The sequence below is a fragment of the Pangasianodon hypophthalmus genome, chromosome 3, assembly GCF_027358585.1.
Source record: "Pangasianodon hypophthalmus isolate fPanHyp1 chromosome 3, fPanHyp1.pri, whole genome shotgun sequence".
Classification (NCBI taxonomy): Eukaryota; Metazoa; Chordata; class Actinopteri; order Siluriformes; family Pangasiidae; genus Pangasianodon; species Pangasianodon hypophthalmus.
In genome coordinates this window covers 6,692,516-6,706,113 of record NC_069712.1, presented here as the reverse complement: position 1 = coordinate 6,706,113, position 13,598 = coordinate 6,692,516, and the positions used below count along the sequence as shown (strand labels likewise).

General features: G+C 37.3%; 1 protein-coding gene across 1 annotated transcript; it reads left to right on the top strand.

Annotated features, from left to right (window-relative positions):
* Positions 1-2,975: 2,975 nt before the first annotated feature.
* On the top strand, positions 2,976-13,583 carry elmod2 (ELMO/CED-12 domain containing 2). Its single transcript, XM_034303131.2, has 9 exons — positions 2,976-3,239; positions 4,682-4,829; positions 6,649-6,677; positions 7,400-7,497; positions 7,687-7,816; positions 9,848-9,981; positions 10,080-10,148; positions 10,248-10,381; positions 11,566-13,583. The coding sequence occupies exons 2-9, from the start codon at positions 4,685-4,687 to the stop codon at positions 11,733-11,735; spliced, it is 909 nt and encodes a 302-aa protein (XP_034159022.1). The 5' UTR covers positions 2,976-3,239; positions 4,682-4,684; the 3' UTR covers positions 11,736-13,583.
* Positions 13,584-13,598: the final 15 nt, after the last annotated feature.

The window sequence follows — 13,598 nt, the reverse complement described above, 5'->3', positions numbered from 1 at the left end:
CACCATTATCAAGTTTATTAGTTATTATTGAGTTCTTATAGTTGTTAGGCCTATTTGACTGGCCATTTGAATTTATGGGTATACTTAAAACCACCAAAGACATGTATCCTATAAATAATGGCAACTTGTACATAATGTGTTCTGTTGAAGTAAAGTTCAGGAATAAAAGCATGTAGGCTCCAATAAATACCCAGAATATTGTTGTATACATTCAAATAAAGAGCTTAATTTATGAATATTTTGAGTATGTTCTGGGGGCCTATGGAATTTAATTTAGAGTTAAAGCATTTCCTGACTGCATGAAGTTTGATCAAGATTATAAAACTGGGCCAAATGCTAATTAAAGCTATATAAGGTTAGCACAATAGCAACTTGCCTGCATATTGGATTGAGACAAAATAACATACATAAATAAAGTTTAAAAATAATGTTTTAATGGTTTGTATTAAACATTTCTCCATCATGGTTGTAGTGATTTCCTGGATCTAATTATTGCTCTTTAATTGTTTCTATTTAATTTAAATATTTGCCAGTTCTATCTATATAACCACGAGTGCTAGCTATCCAACATAGCTGCATATTTATACACTTATAAAAGCATTGTATTGCAGACTAAACAGGCTGCAATAAAGACATATTTGGTTTGTGTAATGTTGATTTTCTTAGCTAATATGCATCAAAGCTGAAAGCCAGGGAATCGTGTAGTGACCCAAAAGTGTACGAAATACAATTTCCCATAAACTACACACTTAACTTGATTATCTTCATTATAAATACCTGCATAGTTTATATCTTACTGGATGGAGTTAATTGGAGTCAATACAAACGTATGATTTATTACCCTACATTTGTCATTGTGGTTTCATTGCTTGCTGTCACATGCACACTTAAACACACACACACACACACACAAGGTCACAGGGTAAACTCTCGACACTAAAGGGAGATAGGAAACAGAATGTTTCCTGTGTGTCCATGAGAGAGAGAGAGGGAGAGAGAGAGGGAGAGAGAGATTGATTGATTGATTAATTGATTGATTGATTGATTGAGACAGCAGTTTGGATTGATGACCTCTGCCTTTAAGGAATCCCAACTGAGATGCTGAAAGAGAATGAATGATTTTGCAGGAGTTGCTCCTCGCATGATGCATTGCAGTCTTTAGGCTCACATGAAAAGTGTTTACTGTATTCTGCAGAAAATAGTGTAGGCTGCTCCGAATAACTTATCCTCTGACCTCAATATTGAACTGGCATAAGACCTGAATGCATCAATACCAGCACAATGTGTAACAGCTAAAAAAAAAAAAAAAAAAAAAAAAAAAAAACTTTATAAGCAAGAAATCAAACTGGCACTTTTATTAGGATTTTTAGTAATGTATTATCTTTAAGTAAGTTGTAAGTAAAGTAGATAGATAGATAGATAGTCTAATTAGATTTAGTGCTTGTTTATGTGTTTCCTAAAGAGCATTCAACTTGCATTCAAACCAGACTAGCTGCATTCATTGGCTTTGTATTAGACATGATCAAACCCAAATGGCTCCTCAATGCTAAACAGGTTATTAAATACACCCTATGTAGTGCATTAAATAGAATAGGACTCAACAATTAAGCTACTGGTGAATAAAAGTCAGTTTTGACTTATTTATTTGCTGTGGGACAACGATTCTTCATGAGCCAGCATGGTTTATATCCCAAGTGACTCCATGCTCCTTAGGTAGCTGTTCTATATAGTACATACCCTATGAAATCTGTAGTGCACTATTTTGGATTTAGACTCTGTGATGGCGTTATTAAGTACACTTACCTTTTATCCATACTAATTAACCTTTTTTTTTTTCCAGACACACCTACCATGTAGCACTTTTTCAGCACCCCTCTACCTTGTCCAACACCACCAGAGGAACACCACTGGTTATTTTTGGTGGTGGATAATGGCAACATATGGGCTGCAGAATCTGCATGAGTATAAGTGTAAAGTGCATCTACATGGTAGATAAAGGATTATAAAAAAAAAAAAGATTAAAAAAAGATAAAAGAGCCAATGCATGTAGATACCACAACTCTTTGCTGCAGGGGGGAAAAATCATTTGTCATAATTTTTCACTGTAGGAAAATTACTTCCCGTGGGCCAACATACAAATGTTTACCGTCATTAAATAAGTACAATGAGATTCAGTGTTGCTGCACATTTTCCAGTCTTCAGCTGCCCAGTTTCTGTGAGTCTGTACCCTCTATAGCCTCTAATTCCTGTTCTTGGCTGACAGAAATGAGACTTAACGTGGTCTTCAAGCCCATCCACCTCAAGGCCTGAAGTGTTGTGCTTTCTGAGATGCTTTTCTGTGCACCACGGTTGTAAAGAGTGCTTATTTGAGTTACTGCAGCCTTCCTGTCAGCTTGAATCTGACCATTGTCCTTTGACCTCTCTAATCAACAAGACATTTAAACCTGCAGAATTGCCGCTCACTGGATGTTTTTTTTTTTTGGTTTTCTTTACTGTTCTGTGTAAAACCACACTTTCTGAAATACTCACACTAGCCCATCTGGCATCAACGCCCATACCATCACATGCTATTTCCCCCCATTCTGATGTTTGATGTGAACATTATCTGAGGTTCTTGGCCTGCATCTGCCTGATTTTATGCATTGCCCTTAATTCTGCCACATGATTAGCTGACTGGATGACTGCATGTATGAGCAGAGGTACAGGTGTTCCTATTAAAGTGGCCAAAACGGTATTAGTATTATTTTTATATTTTACATTTTCTCACAGGATGTGGACAAGTTTAAGTGGTAATAAGAGGTGAAAAGCTTAAAAGACAAATTAAACCACAGACATTTAGCACGGCTTCCTTAGTGTAACAGATTTGCAGTGAACTGCCGCCATCTTGTGGCCGAAAATTCGTCCTTCCATTTTAAAATGAACGGTATTAACGTTTCCGCGCGTGCGCCATAAGCTCTTGGACGGATTCCAAATGGATTCGTACTCCCTATATAGGTAGACTACATCGAATTCAAAATAGTGGATTCTACTCCCTAAGTAGTGCACTAGATATTACTTTTCAGATACAGTTAGAATACGGCCACTGAGTGAGAACAGAATGCAGTTCAGACAGTTGGTTGAACGCCAGTTAGCATTTTAGCTAACTCCGAATTAAACGCGGATTGTTTTTCGTTTTAATGCTTTCTTAAACTTACACCGAAGTTGACCAAGGATTATTTTCGTCTTCAAGGAGCAGTTGCGTAAGAAAAAAACAGATATTTTCATAATATATATTGGGGAGCAGCTAGCTAGCAAACTAAGCTAACTGTCTACAGTGGTAACTACTGACAACCTGTTTGAGTCACTTAGCTTGTTAGCTAGCTAGCTAACTGAAGCACTAAAGGACCTGTCTCTCATTAGTACTTATTTCTGATTTCTTATTAGGTTAGCTTGCTAGATAGGTAATTAGTTAAACTTTGTTAACAGTACTTTTTTTAATACTTCACTCCCAAACAGTTGTTTACTAGCTAGCTTCTTATATAAGTGCAGTACACATATTGGGGTTTGGGACACAGCTTGTATTCCTGTCACCTGGGTGAACTTTTAATTAATGATTAACATTAAAGACAAGGTAATGTTTAATCAAGTTGATTTAATTTGTAGGATTGATGAGCTGTTTACGTGTGTATGTATTGCTGTAGATCAGATGGGGTGAGTCAATGACTGAGGTGCCTTCCTAAAAATTAAACTTTTTTCAAAAATGAATCCAAGAAAACATGCATTTAATATATTATTTTAATCTCTTAACCTATCTCAGGCAATAATCTCATTTTTAAAAGGTTTCTTTCCTAAGAATGGCTGCATTTTGCTCTTAAATGATTAGCAGGATTGGGATTTTTTAGCACATTCATTCATTCATTCTTCTTCAGTAAGCGCTTTATCCTGGTCAGGGTTGCGGTGTATCCAGAGCCGGTCCCGGGAACACCGGGTATGAGGCAGGAATACACCCTGGATTGGACGCCAGTCCATCATAGGGCATCCCACACGCACACACACACACACACACACACACACATGCACGCACACCTAGGGGCAAATTTGGAGTAGCCAGTCCACCTACTGACATGGTTTTTAGAGGTTGGAGGAAACATGACTACTCTGAGGAAACCCATTTGAAGACAGGGAAGAAAACAGGCAAAAATGCTGTTTACTAAGTGCTGCAGATACTCTGTTAATATTTTGAGTTATTTATCTAATCCATACACACACACGTACACAAACGTACGCACGGTGACGCAGTGGTTAGCACTTTTGCCTCGCACCTCCAGGGTTGAGGGTTTGATTCGCGCCTCTGCTCTGTGTGCGTGGAGTTTGCTTGTTCTTCCCGGGTTTCCTCCCCTAGTCCAAAGACATCTGTTGTAGGCTGATTGGCAGCTCTAACTTGTCCGTAGTGAGTGAATGGGTGTGTGAGAGTGTGTGCGATTGTGCCCTGTGATTGGTTGGCACCCCGTCCAGGGTGTAGCCCACCTTGTGCCCCTAGTCCCCCTGGGACTGGCTCCAGGCTTCCCGTGACCCTGTGTAGGATAAGCTGTAAAGAAAATCGATGCACAAATGTCACCACAATCATGGCATCACTCAGATGTTTAACACAGCTTTGCTCTTCATGATTGGTAATCTTTTTTGTTGTTTTTTTGTGTTACAGATAATGTTGGGATCTATCTGGCAGTGCCTGTATACCAACTTTCTGCGGTTCTGGTTGAAATGGTTTCTCAGACAAATCACAGGAAGATGCGAGCTGCAGCGGATCTGCCACGGATATGAGCCTGGAGCGCCGAGGACTACACGGATCGGTGAGGCTCGCTGTGAGCTACTGCTCTGCAACTACACTGATATAACTTCACCCTGAGCCGCTCAATTATTAACCTTTATAATCAACAGCATCCGTTATTTATTTTGTAATAAATTTGTGAGTTGTCTTTTTTAGTTTAAACTTCTTTCATCTACATGTTAGTCTGCTTTCACTTTGGTTAATGATTTTCTACATTACCCACAATGCTATTCGATTACCTCCTAGTAGTGATGCCACTGGGATTTTACCTTCACTCTACCTAAAGAGAGTGATGCAGCAGCGCTTTAGTCTGTCCAGCTCTCTCACCTCCTCATCTGCACACTTTGCTCAAACAGATCAGCTTCCAAAGCTATAACTTTCATGCTAATACCACCATCAATGCAATCGTGCTCTTTATCTTGTAGAGCGCTAACTAGCTGAGCCAAGTCTCTGACATAACTTGGCGCAACTACGTCATGTAGCTTTGCATTCTGGGACTTTGAGTCCAACGTTTGCACCAATGTATCCACTACTTCTACACTGGATTTTTAGGCGCTAACAGCAAACCTGACCGTTATCCCTTTTGATAAAATTTTTTTCTCCTATTAAACGCCATTGTAGCTGCACTAGTAATGTCTCTCCATCACATCGGCATGGCAGACAACAGCTAACTTCCCACAGGATTAATGAAAATACAGCACCAACCAACACATTAGCACCAGAATCACTAAACACATCACAAGTATTACAGTAAAAAGCTATTTTAACTGGTTTAAACTTAGTTATTGTAAGGTTCATTATATGGCATATATAAGGTACTTTCTTACACAGTGTGATGATGAAATGCTCAGATCGCAGAGATATAGTTTCACATGTTGGAAATGATCTGCTGTTTCTGCCTTTGTCAGTGGGTGACCTTATGTCAGGTTCATTGGCTCCTGATATTCAGGATTCACCTCTTATTTATCATAAAACAATGATTCCTTGAAATGCACTATATGGCCAAAAGTTTGTGGACACCGATCCATCACGCCCATACGTGCTTTTTGAACATCTCATTCCAGGTTTATTTCCACTAGATTTTGGAGCGTGGCTGTGGGGATTTGTGTTTATTCAGCTACAACAGCATTAATGAGATCAGGCACTGATGTCAGGCGAGGAGGTCTGGGGAGGTCTGGGGTGCAGTCAGAGTTCCAGTTCATCCCAAAGCTGTTCAGTGGGGTTGAAGTCAGGGCTCTGTGCAGGACACTCGAGTTCTTCTACACCCACCTTGTCAGTGTCTTCATGTAGCTCACTTCGTGCACAGGGGCATTGTCATGCTGGAACAGGTTTGGGCCTCTTGGTTCCCATGAAGGTAAAATTATAATGCTACAGCATACAAAGACATTCTATACAATTGTGTGACTCCAACTTTGTGGCAACAGTTTGGGGAAGAACCAACAGTTTGGGTGTGATGGTCAGGTGTCTACAAACTTTTGGCTATAAAGTGTACTATCCTACAAGCTTGTCTTTATTTAACACCTGGATTTCTAATTCTCATGTCTTACAATAGAGATCCTTTATCTGATTACAGGAAGCAACTAGGAAATACATAGATGCATGACTAAATATCACTGACATTCCCAGAGATTCTTGTCAATTTCACTTATCAAGAAAACTCCAAAATGTCATTTGTCAATTTCTTTTTCAAATATTGCATGTAAAAATTTTCTATTGTATTTTTATATACACATGTTTATTGCATCTTATGTGTGTAATGATTTAGCGTATATTCTGGTGTCAGGTGTATTAATAATAAGGAAGAATTTGACATTATCTGTATATTTTTTTTCTCATTTCAGAAAACTCCTTGAAATCTTCAAAAAACAAGGTGAGATATTTTTCTCCAATGTGAAATCCATTAATGATACTTCATTTAAAACAGATCAGGACGTTTAATAAATAAATTAGATTTCAACCTAGAGCTTCATTAGGCAAAGTCAAGGCTAACCCATCTAAAATCTTTTTTTTTTTCTCTCTCTCTTCTCCCAGGTTTACTAGTGTACAAGGATGATACGTTTTGTGCGAAATTGATATTTAAGATTCAGTCCTTTTTAGCTTTTTGGAATTTAAGTACTGAATTTTTTTTGTTTGCTGAAATATGTGCTTGAATTAAAGAAAGACATTTAATGTTATCACAAATAGGTGATAATTTGGTGCAAAGATGGCATTTATATCTCTCAGCAAAATAAACTAAAACTGATCTGTAAATGTAAATGTAAAAAAGTTAGTTTGAGTTGTAATACTTGTGGAAGTGTAATTTTTAGGCAGGACCGGTTCATCTTTTCATTTTTTTAATTTAACAATTGTAATGAAGATTTTAGAAATTCACCAGCTTGTGTTCGGTGACAATCTCTTATGAAGTACCTAAAGATTAAATAAATAAATAAAGCTAAATTAAATTTGATTTGCATATGAACCTTCTGATGAGCAGAGTTCGTGTAAATACTGAGCATTAGCACTGCATCATCACATACTGTAATACTGATTATAACACAATATGCCTGACTTTTTCTCTCAGAGTAAATTAAATGTGTCTGTTGTGTTGTTCAGGTGCTGCAAGATGCTGTGAATGTGAAGGAAGATGCAGTGGAGGGCTGTGTGACACAAATCGTGAAAGAGAAGAATATCAAAGAGCAAAAAGATCCCAAGTAAGTTCGACATTCAGAGACACCGAGAGTGTCAATAGCTTCAATCACACTTTGGTGTTAACACTGTTTTCACAATCCACTGCAGTCTCAGTGATTATTGATGCTTTTTTTGATATCAATATGCTTTATTAATGCTTTATTAACAATTAAAATTTTTATATTAATCGTTATTTCAATTGACAATTGCAGGTTTAAGGTGAATCTTCATCAATGCCTTATACAAATAAGTGGCTATAACACCCTGTTCACGACGGTTGAAGAGCTAAGAAAAGAGGTGTTTGACTCAGAAAATGAAGAACATGAGAAAATGCTTCTTAAGGTGAGAGATTCTTATTAACTTTTAGTCAGATCCATTACTGTGCTTCAGCGGTACTAATATGTATGGTTTAGCTACAGCATGTAGGATTTTGCCCCCTTTCTATGGCGATGCAGGGTTTCTCTGATACAGCAGCAGTCAGAGCAAACATAATAAAATTCACCTGAAAGAAAAGTCGAAAGGGTGCAGAGACACAGGACGTGAAAGGGCATGTATTTGCTGCTTGGAGTGGTTGCTTGGAGTTTGGAGTGCCTTTATCTAGGTGGTGTTTGACCTGTTAATCTGCGAGTCTCTGTCTTGTGAGAAAACAAGAAGGTAAAAAAAATGGAGGAGCTGCTTATTACTAAGTGTACAATCTTGTCCAAAGTGTCCAGTCTTATCCACAAAGGGCCAGTGTCAAGCAGGAGCAGCACCTGATTCCACCTGTTTAATCAGATGACCTTGGCTTTCAATAGACTCAGGTGTGGCTTCTGCTTGGTTTGGACAGAAAACCTGCACCCACACTGGCCCTTTCTGGATAAGACTGGACACCCCTGTATTAAGTAGCGGCCACACTGGACCTTAGCTTCATTTGGAGAAAATACATAAATAAAACAGCCGTCTCATGTATCAGTATTCGCTAGGGACTTTGTGGTAAAATTCTGTTTATCTCTGCTCGCTGTGGTTTTCTTGTTAGCAATGTTGACACCTTTGTAACTTGTCTCATAGTTAAACATATGTCTCATATTTATATAACAATAATAAGAAGTCTATTTTGTGTACCATCTCTTTCGCACCCAAGGTCACAAGAAACAACCAAAAACACAAAATATCGTTTAAAAAAAAGGCAGTCCTTCAAAAGTTGCAGCAAATTAAAGTATAATTGGCACACATTTTCTGTGCAGTTGATATATATTGCATTTGGCAATAATTAATTCAGTGTTTTTTTTTTTTTGTTTTTTGGCAGTTGTTCTTTGACTGGACAGAGTCCAGTTCTGTAGCCGAGTAGCTGAGGGTTAAGTGCCTTACTCAATGGGCCAACAGTGGCTCTTTGGCAGTCAGTAGCACAGACCCTTCAGTCACTGATTACACTCAATAGGCTCTGAGAGGCACTGGGGTGCTGATCTGAATGCCTGCTGTATGCTGGATGATTGTTTGAAAGGATTTGTTTGCACAGGCATCACGCATTGGTTTTGTAGGTAGGAGTGAATGTAGATGGAAATAAAAAAACAAAAATCATGGTAACTCATAAAAAATCCATTTTTATGTAACAGGACTTAATTTATCAATATATTTGTTAACTGTGCAATTGAAAAAGAGAAATGACTTATGTAGGTGAACTGTCTTGTTAGTCTTGGCTCATAAAAATTATTTGTTGCAGTTACCTTGTTGCGTTAGTAAATTCGGGCTGAAATCAGCAGAATTACATTAGAAATGTAAATTTTTTAAAGCTGTTAAACTCATTTTCCCAGCAGAAAAGCTACATATCAAGTAGAAAATAATGCAAAGGGAATTCTGTTTATCATTAACTGTGTTGTTGCGATGTCGGGTTTGTTTATGTCAAAGAACTCTTAATTCCAAGTCAGGAACTCTGGCAGTATCCACCTTGTTCCCGACTTGGAATTCCGAGTTGAATGACTGTGCCATTGCGCTTTTTGCTGTTGGAGGTTGGGATTTTCCAGCTGCTCCAAGTATTACAGCATTAGCTTCGAGAGAGAGGCTAGAGGCTGGTGAGAGAACAACTGCTTATAGCTGCTATAACTTAACTATATACAGATAAAACATGCCATTCTTTAATAAATAAAAATTGTAATTGTTAGCAAATTGCTGAGGTATAAGAGGAATGAGACCCTTCTGAACATGCTGTTAAAATTTTTTCCCATCCACATTCTGAAGTAGTTGAAAATTAGAAGAGTTTCAGAGGTTGGAAAGTCATAGCATTTCGATGGGAGAATATGTAAATACAAGAACATTTTAAAATATTTTATGTGATTCAGTACATGAACTGACAATATTAAAACAAACCACGTTGTTGTTTAATGATTTATTGGTTAGTTGTGGGATTTGCTGATGCCATCCGTTAAGCTGGAATCTCGAATCACCAAGCAGTGGGGAAACATCGGCTTTCAAGGTGATGACCCAAAGACTGACTTCAGAGGGATGGGCATGCTTGGCCTGGTAAACCTTGTGTAAGTCTCAGAACATCAGAAATGTATGTGTTAATAATCAAACTGAAGGTTTCTGATCTGTACAGAGTTGTATTGTGTGTGTGTGTGGTTAAAAAAAGGTTTTTCAGTGAGAAATACACTAAAGCAGCACGGCACGTCCTGTCCCATGCCAACCATCCCTCGCAGGGGTAAATCATTTTCATCCTTTTACTTATTTAATTACATTGAAAGGAGCTTCCCTAGTGTGCACTGTTTTCATTCAGACTCGAATCTCTTTCTCCACGTAGGTACTCTTACGCCATAGTGGGTATTAACCTGACTGAGATGGCCTACAGTTTACTGAGGAGCGGTGCTTTGAAGCCTCACTTCTACAACACTGTGGCAGGGAAACCGCACATGCACCACTTCCACCAGCTTTACTGTGAGTCAGCTTATTAACCTTTAAACTCTACCAGTCTTATGTACACTATGTAGGTGACCTGGTGGTTTTCAGGGGGTGTAAACACTTCTCAGTGGGGACATTAGATTACAAGATAAAGTGGAAAAAAAAAATGCATGCCTACAGCACAAGCGTGCAAGTTAAAAAGGTATCAACCTCAGTAAACAAGCAGTGTGCTTCCAGCAGTTATGAGCAATTCATTATTTATTCACTAGAGGGCGTGCAATCTCCCTGAGTAAGTCGTAGTCTTGCACCAACAATGTTTGCCCAAGACACAAAAGCAAAAAAAAAAAAAAAAAGACAGCTACATTATACCATTTCATCTGTCTTTTTAAAAAGTGAAGTTTACTGTAAAGTTTTTTTTTTATTATTTAATTATTATTAATTAATTTATTTATTTATTTTTTTAAACACAAGTCACAAATGTTGTCTTGGTTGAGCATTCGCAGGCGATTTTACCCAGGACCTCTGAAGACTGATTACAACCACACACCCCGAGTGATTACATTTCTATGTTGCACGATTGCCTACACTGTTTGATGGAAAAGCAGTTTTACCAAAAATGCATGTATCCAACCGAGGTTCTGTATACTGCATGATAGACTGCTGGGAGGCAAAAAAGTAATTTAATATCCATTTTGGTGCTGCCGTGTTGGAGGTGTTTTCTCTAAAATGAATTAAGACAGAGCCGGGATAAAAATGACCTTACTTTATTAATTATAAATTGTAATACATCCCCCAAAATTGTGTCTGCTTAGAGGAAAACAATTGTTGCTTCATTGTATAATTCTCTGAATAAAATCTGTTTTTTGTTTTTTTTTTTTTGTTTTTGTTTTTGTTTTTTTTTTCTGTTCTTAATTTGTGTTAAAGATTACTATCTGTGTTTTTTCCGAGAACGTTCAGCAGTTCAGGTCCCTCAATGAAAAAACACTGAAGTAGCATTCAAGTCCAAGGTTTAATTTTCGTAACTGTACTCTACAAATCAGAAGAGGTTGTTGCATTTTGATGCAGAATTGAACACTGCTGTGCTATAATAACTTTTTAATGATATTCTGATGGTAATGCTAACATCCGAAAATATTCAAGTGTTTTGTGGATTTTAGTATTGTCTGTATTTATTGACAAAAGATGTTTTTGTGTGGGTTTTTTTTTTTCTTTTATCTTAGGTTACTTGGCATACGAGTTTGATAAGTTCTGGGTGGAAGAAAAGCCTGCAAGCATCATGGAGTTTAACATTTACAGAGAGAAGTTTCATGACAAGGTGAAAGGGCTCCTTCTGGAGCCGGAAGTCTCCCTCATCTTAAAGATTGAATCTAAAAACTGTCCAGATGACTGAGAGTTTTTGTTCTATGACTGATTTAAAAAAAAAAAAAAAAAAAAAAGATGACTGAATAATAGCTTTTAAGCACATCCCTCTCCTACGCTTCCTGTTTTTAAACACAGTAACAAGTAGCAGATTTATAAACCATAGGATCATTCCTGAGCACAATACTGTAGAGCTGAATTGTGTCACCACCACTTACTAATAGAATTTTTATTTTGGACATACTTAAAATTATTAACAATTCTCCTCATACTTGAAATTTGAGTTATATTTATGGTTCCTGTTGGTTTCCTCAGTATTCATCTCAGGAATTTGATATTTATGACAATAGGGAAAATCGTATATGTTCCAAATGAATCTTGTCTTATGTTAAATTGTCTTACACATGGACAATTCAGTGTGTTTTTGCATGTTTTAATGCTTTGTTTGCTAATATGTTTAGCCTTACTGGACACTAGTTTAGCTTTATAACAGATATTAATGGTTTATGTATTTGATGTGTTATTCTATAATCAGTAACGGTGGAAATACTGTATGGTACTAGTGTTCAAGTTAAAGTCATAGTTTGGCTTAAAATGAAATGAAATTTACAACATTGCTTTTTTTAAACTATAAAGAATAACCTTTATAGTTTACCTTAACAAATAAGGGAACCTTATAGTGTCTGATTTAGCACTGTGCACACACTTTCTTAAAAAAAGATATCATGTAGCTGTCAGCATTTTTATTATTATTTTTTTTTGCATTTTCATCATTTTGTCTCAGAGAGCTTCAGAATTTGGACCTCCTACCTGAGGCATTGTTTGTACCAAATGCCACCAAACTACGTGCTAAAGAAGACAAAAAAAAATCAACTTCAGGATGGAGCTACTGATGTATTTATCTCGGCGACATAATTTTGTCTCTTTGTATAGACAACAGTGTGTCATAAAGCACAAGAAAGTAAACAAGCAAGTCTGTTTGATACTGAAATGCTTGAAAGCTATGTGAGGCGAAGATCAACGCTTGCATGATGCTGAACTGTGGATGTTCACACTAGCAAGCGACAGGTGATAAATCATTTTCTATGTACCTGTGACATGGAGCCACGATTTCAGTGACAGTGCAGCAAGCAACATTTCCAAATATCCAATTGATTGGCTTGAATGATAATTCCGACCAATCCTGTGGCGTGTGTGATCCGACATTTCTTCACTTCTCATCTCCCAACTTTAATTCCTATCTGCAATTAGTTCCTATCCTGTACTTTTTGATCTATAAAAATAGAAGAAAAATGCAGAATTGTGGTTTGATTTTATCTTGTCATATAGGACCTCTTATTAAATGTGTACAGAAACATTTGAAGAAAAATAAAGCTTTTAAGGAAATAGCAGAGATCGTTGGTGCCTCTGGTGAGTTGGTTTGTGTCTCTGATCTGCCACATAACATGTAAATCAAACCTAAATACATGTTAAACAAAAGTGGTGTGTATAAATTGTATAGTGAGCTGTATGCTGTACATTTTGGCTACTACCGTTCTCATCAGAACAAAGCTAGACAGGCCACGCCGACCACAGAAACTAGAAGCGACATGAGGGACTTCGTCACTTGCTAGTGTGAATGTAGAGTTATCTTTCATTGCTTATTAGTTACATTTGCCTCATTACTTTAGAGCAAAACTAAAGAAGCAAACTGTGGACACCAAACATGTTTTTGGTTGATTGGCTACATTTATGTTACAATGTGTAAATTAAAATTTTTGGCCAAACTATTGCTTTACGTCTGTTAAACTGAACAGTAGCAGCTTTTAGCAGAGTTTTTTGTGTGTATTGACCCCTGTATTACAATTGGCTAATGTTAATAAATACATTAGTGGTTAAATATGTGGTGTTTTAT

What these genes read in the sequence shown, in the direction of transcription:
- elmod2 (XM_034303131.2), top strand. Translation starts at nt 4,685, where the DNA reads ATGTTGGGATCTATCTGGCAGTGCCTGTATACCAACTTTCTGCGGTTC. An exon ending in AAAGAGCAAAAAGATCCCAA is followed by an intron (nt 7,498 to 7,686) that starts GTAAGTTCGACA and finishes TGACAATTGCAG; the next exon opens with GTTTAAGGTGAATCTTCATC. An exon ending in ATGAGAAAATGCTTCTTAAG is followed by an intron (nt 7,817 to 9,847) that starts GTGAGAGATTCT and finishes TTTATTGGTTAG; the next exon opens with TTGTGGGATTTGCTGATGCC.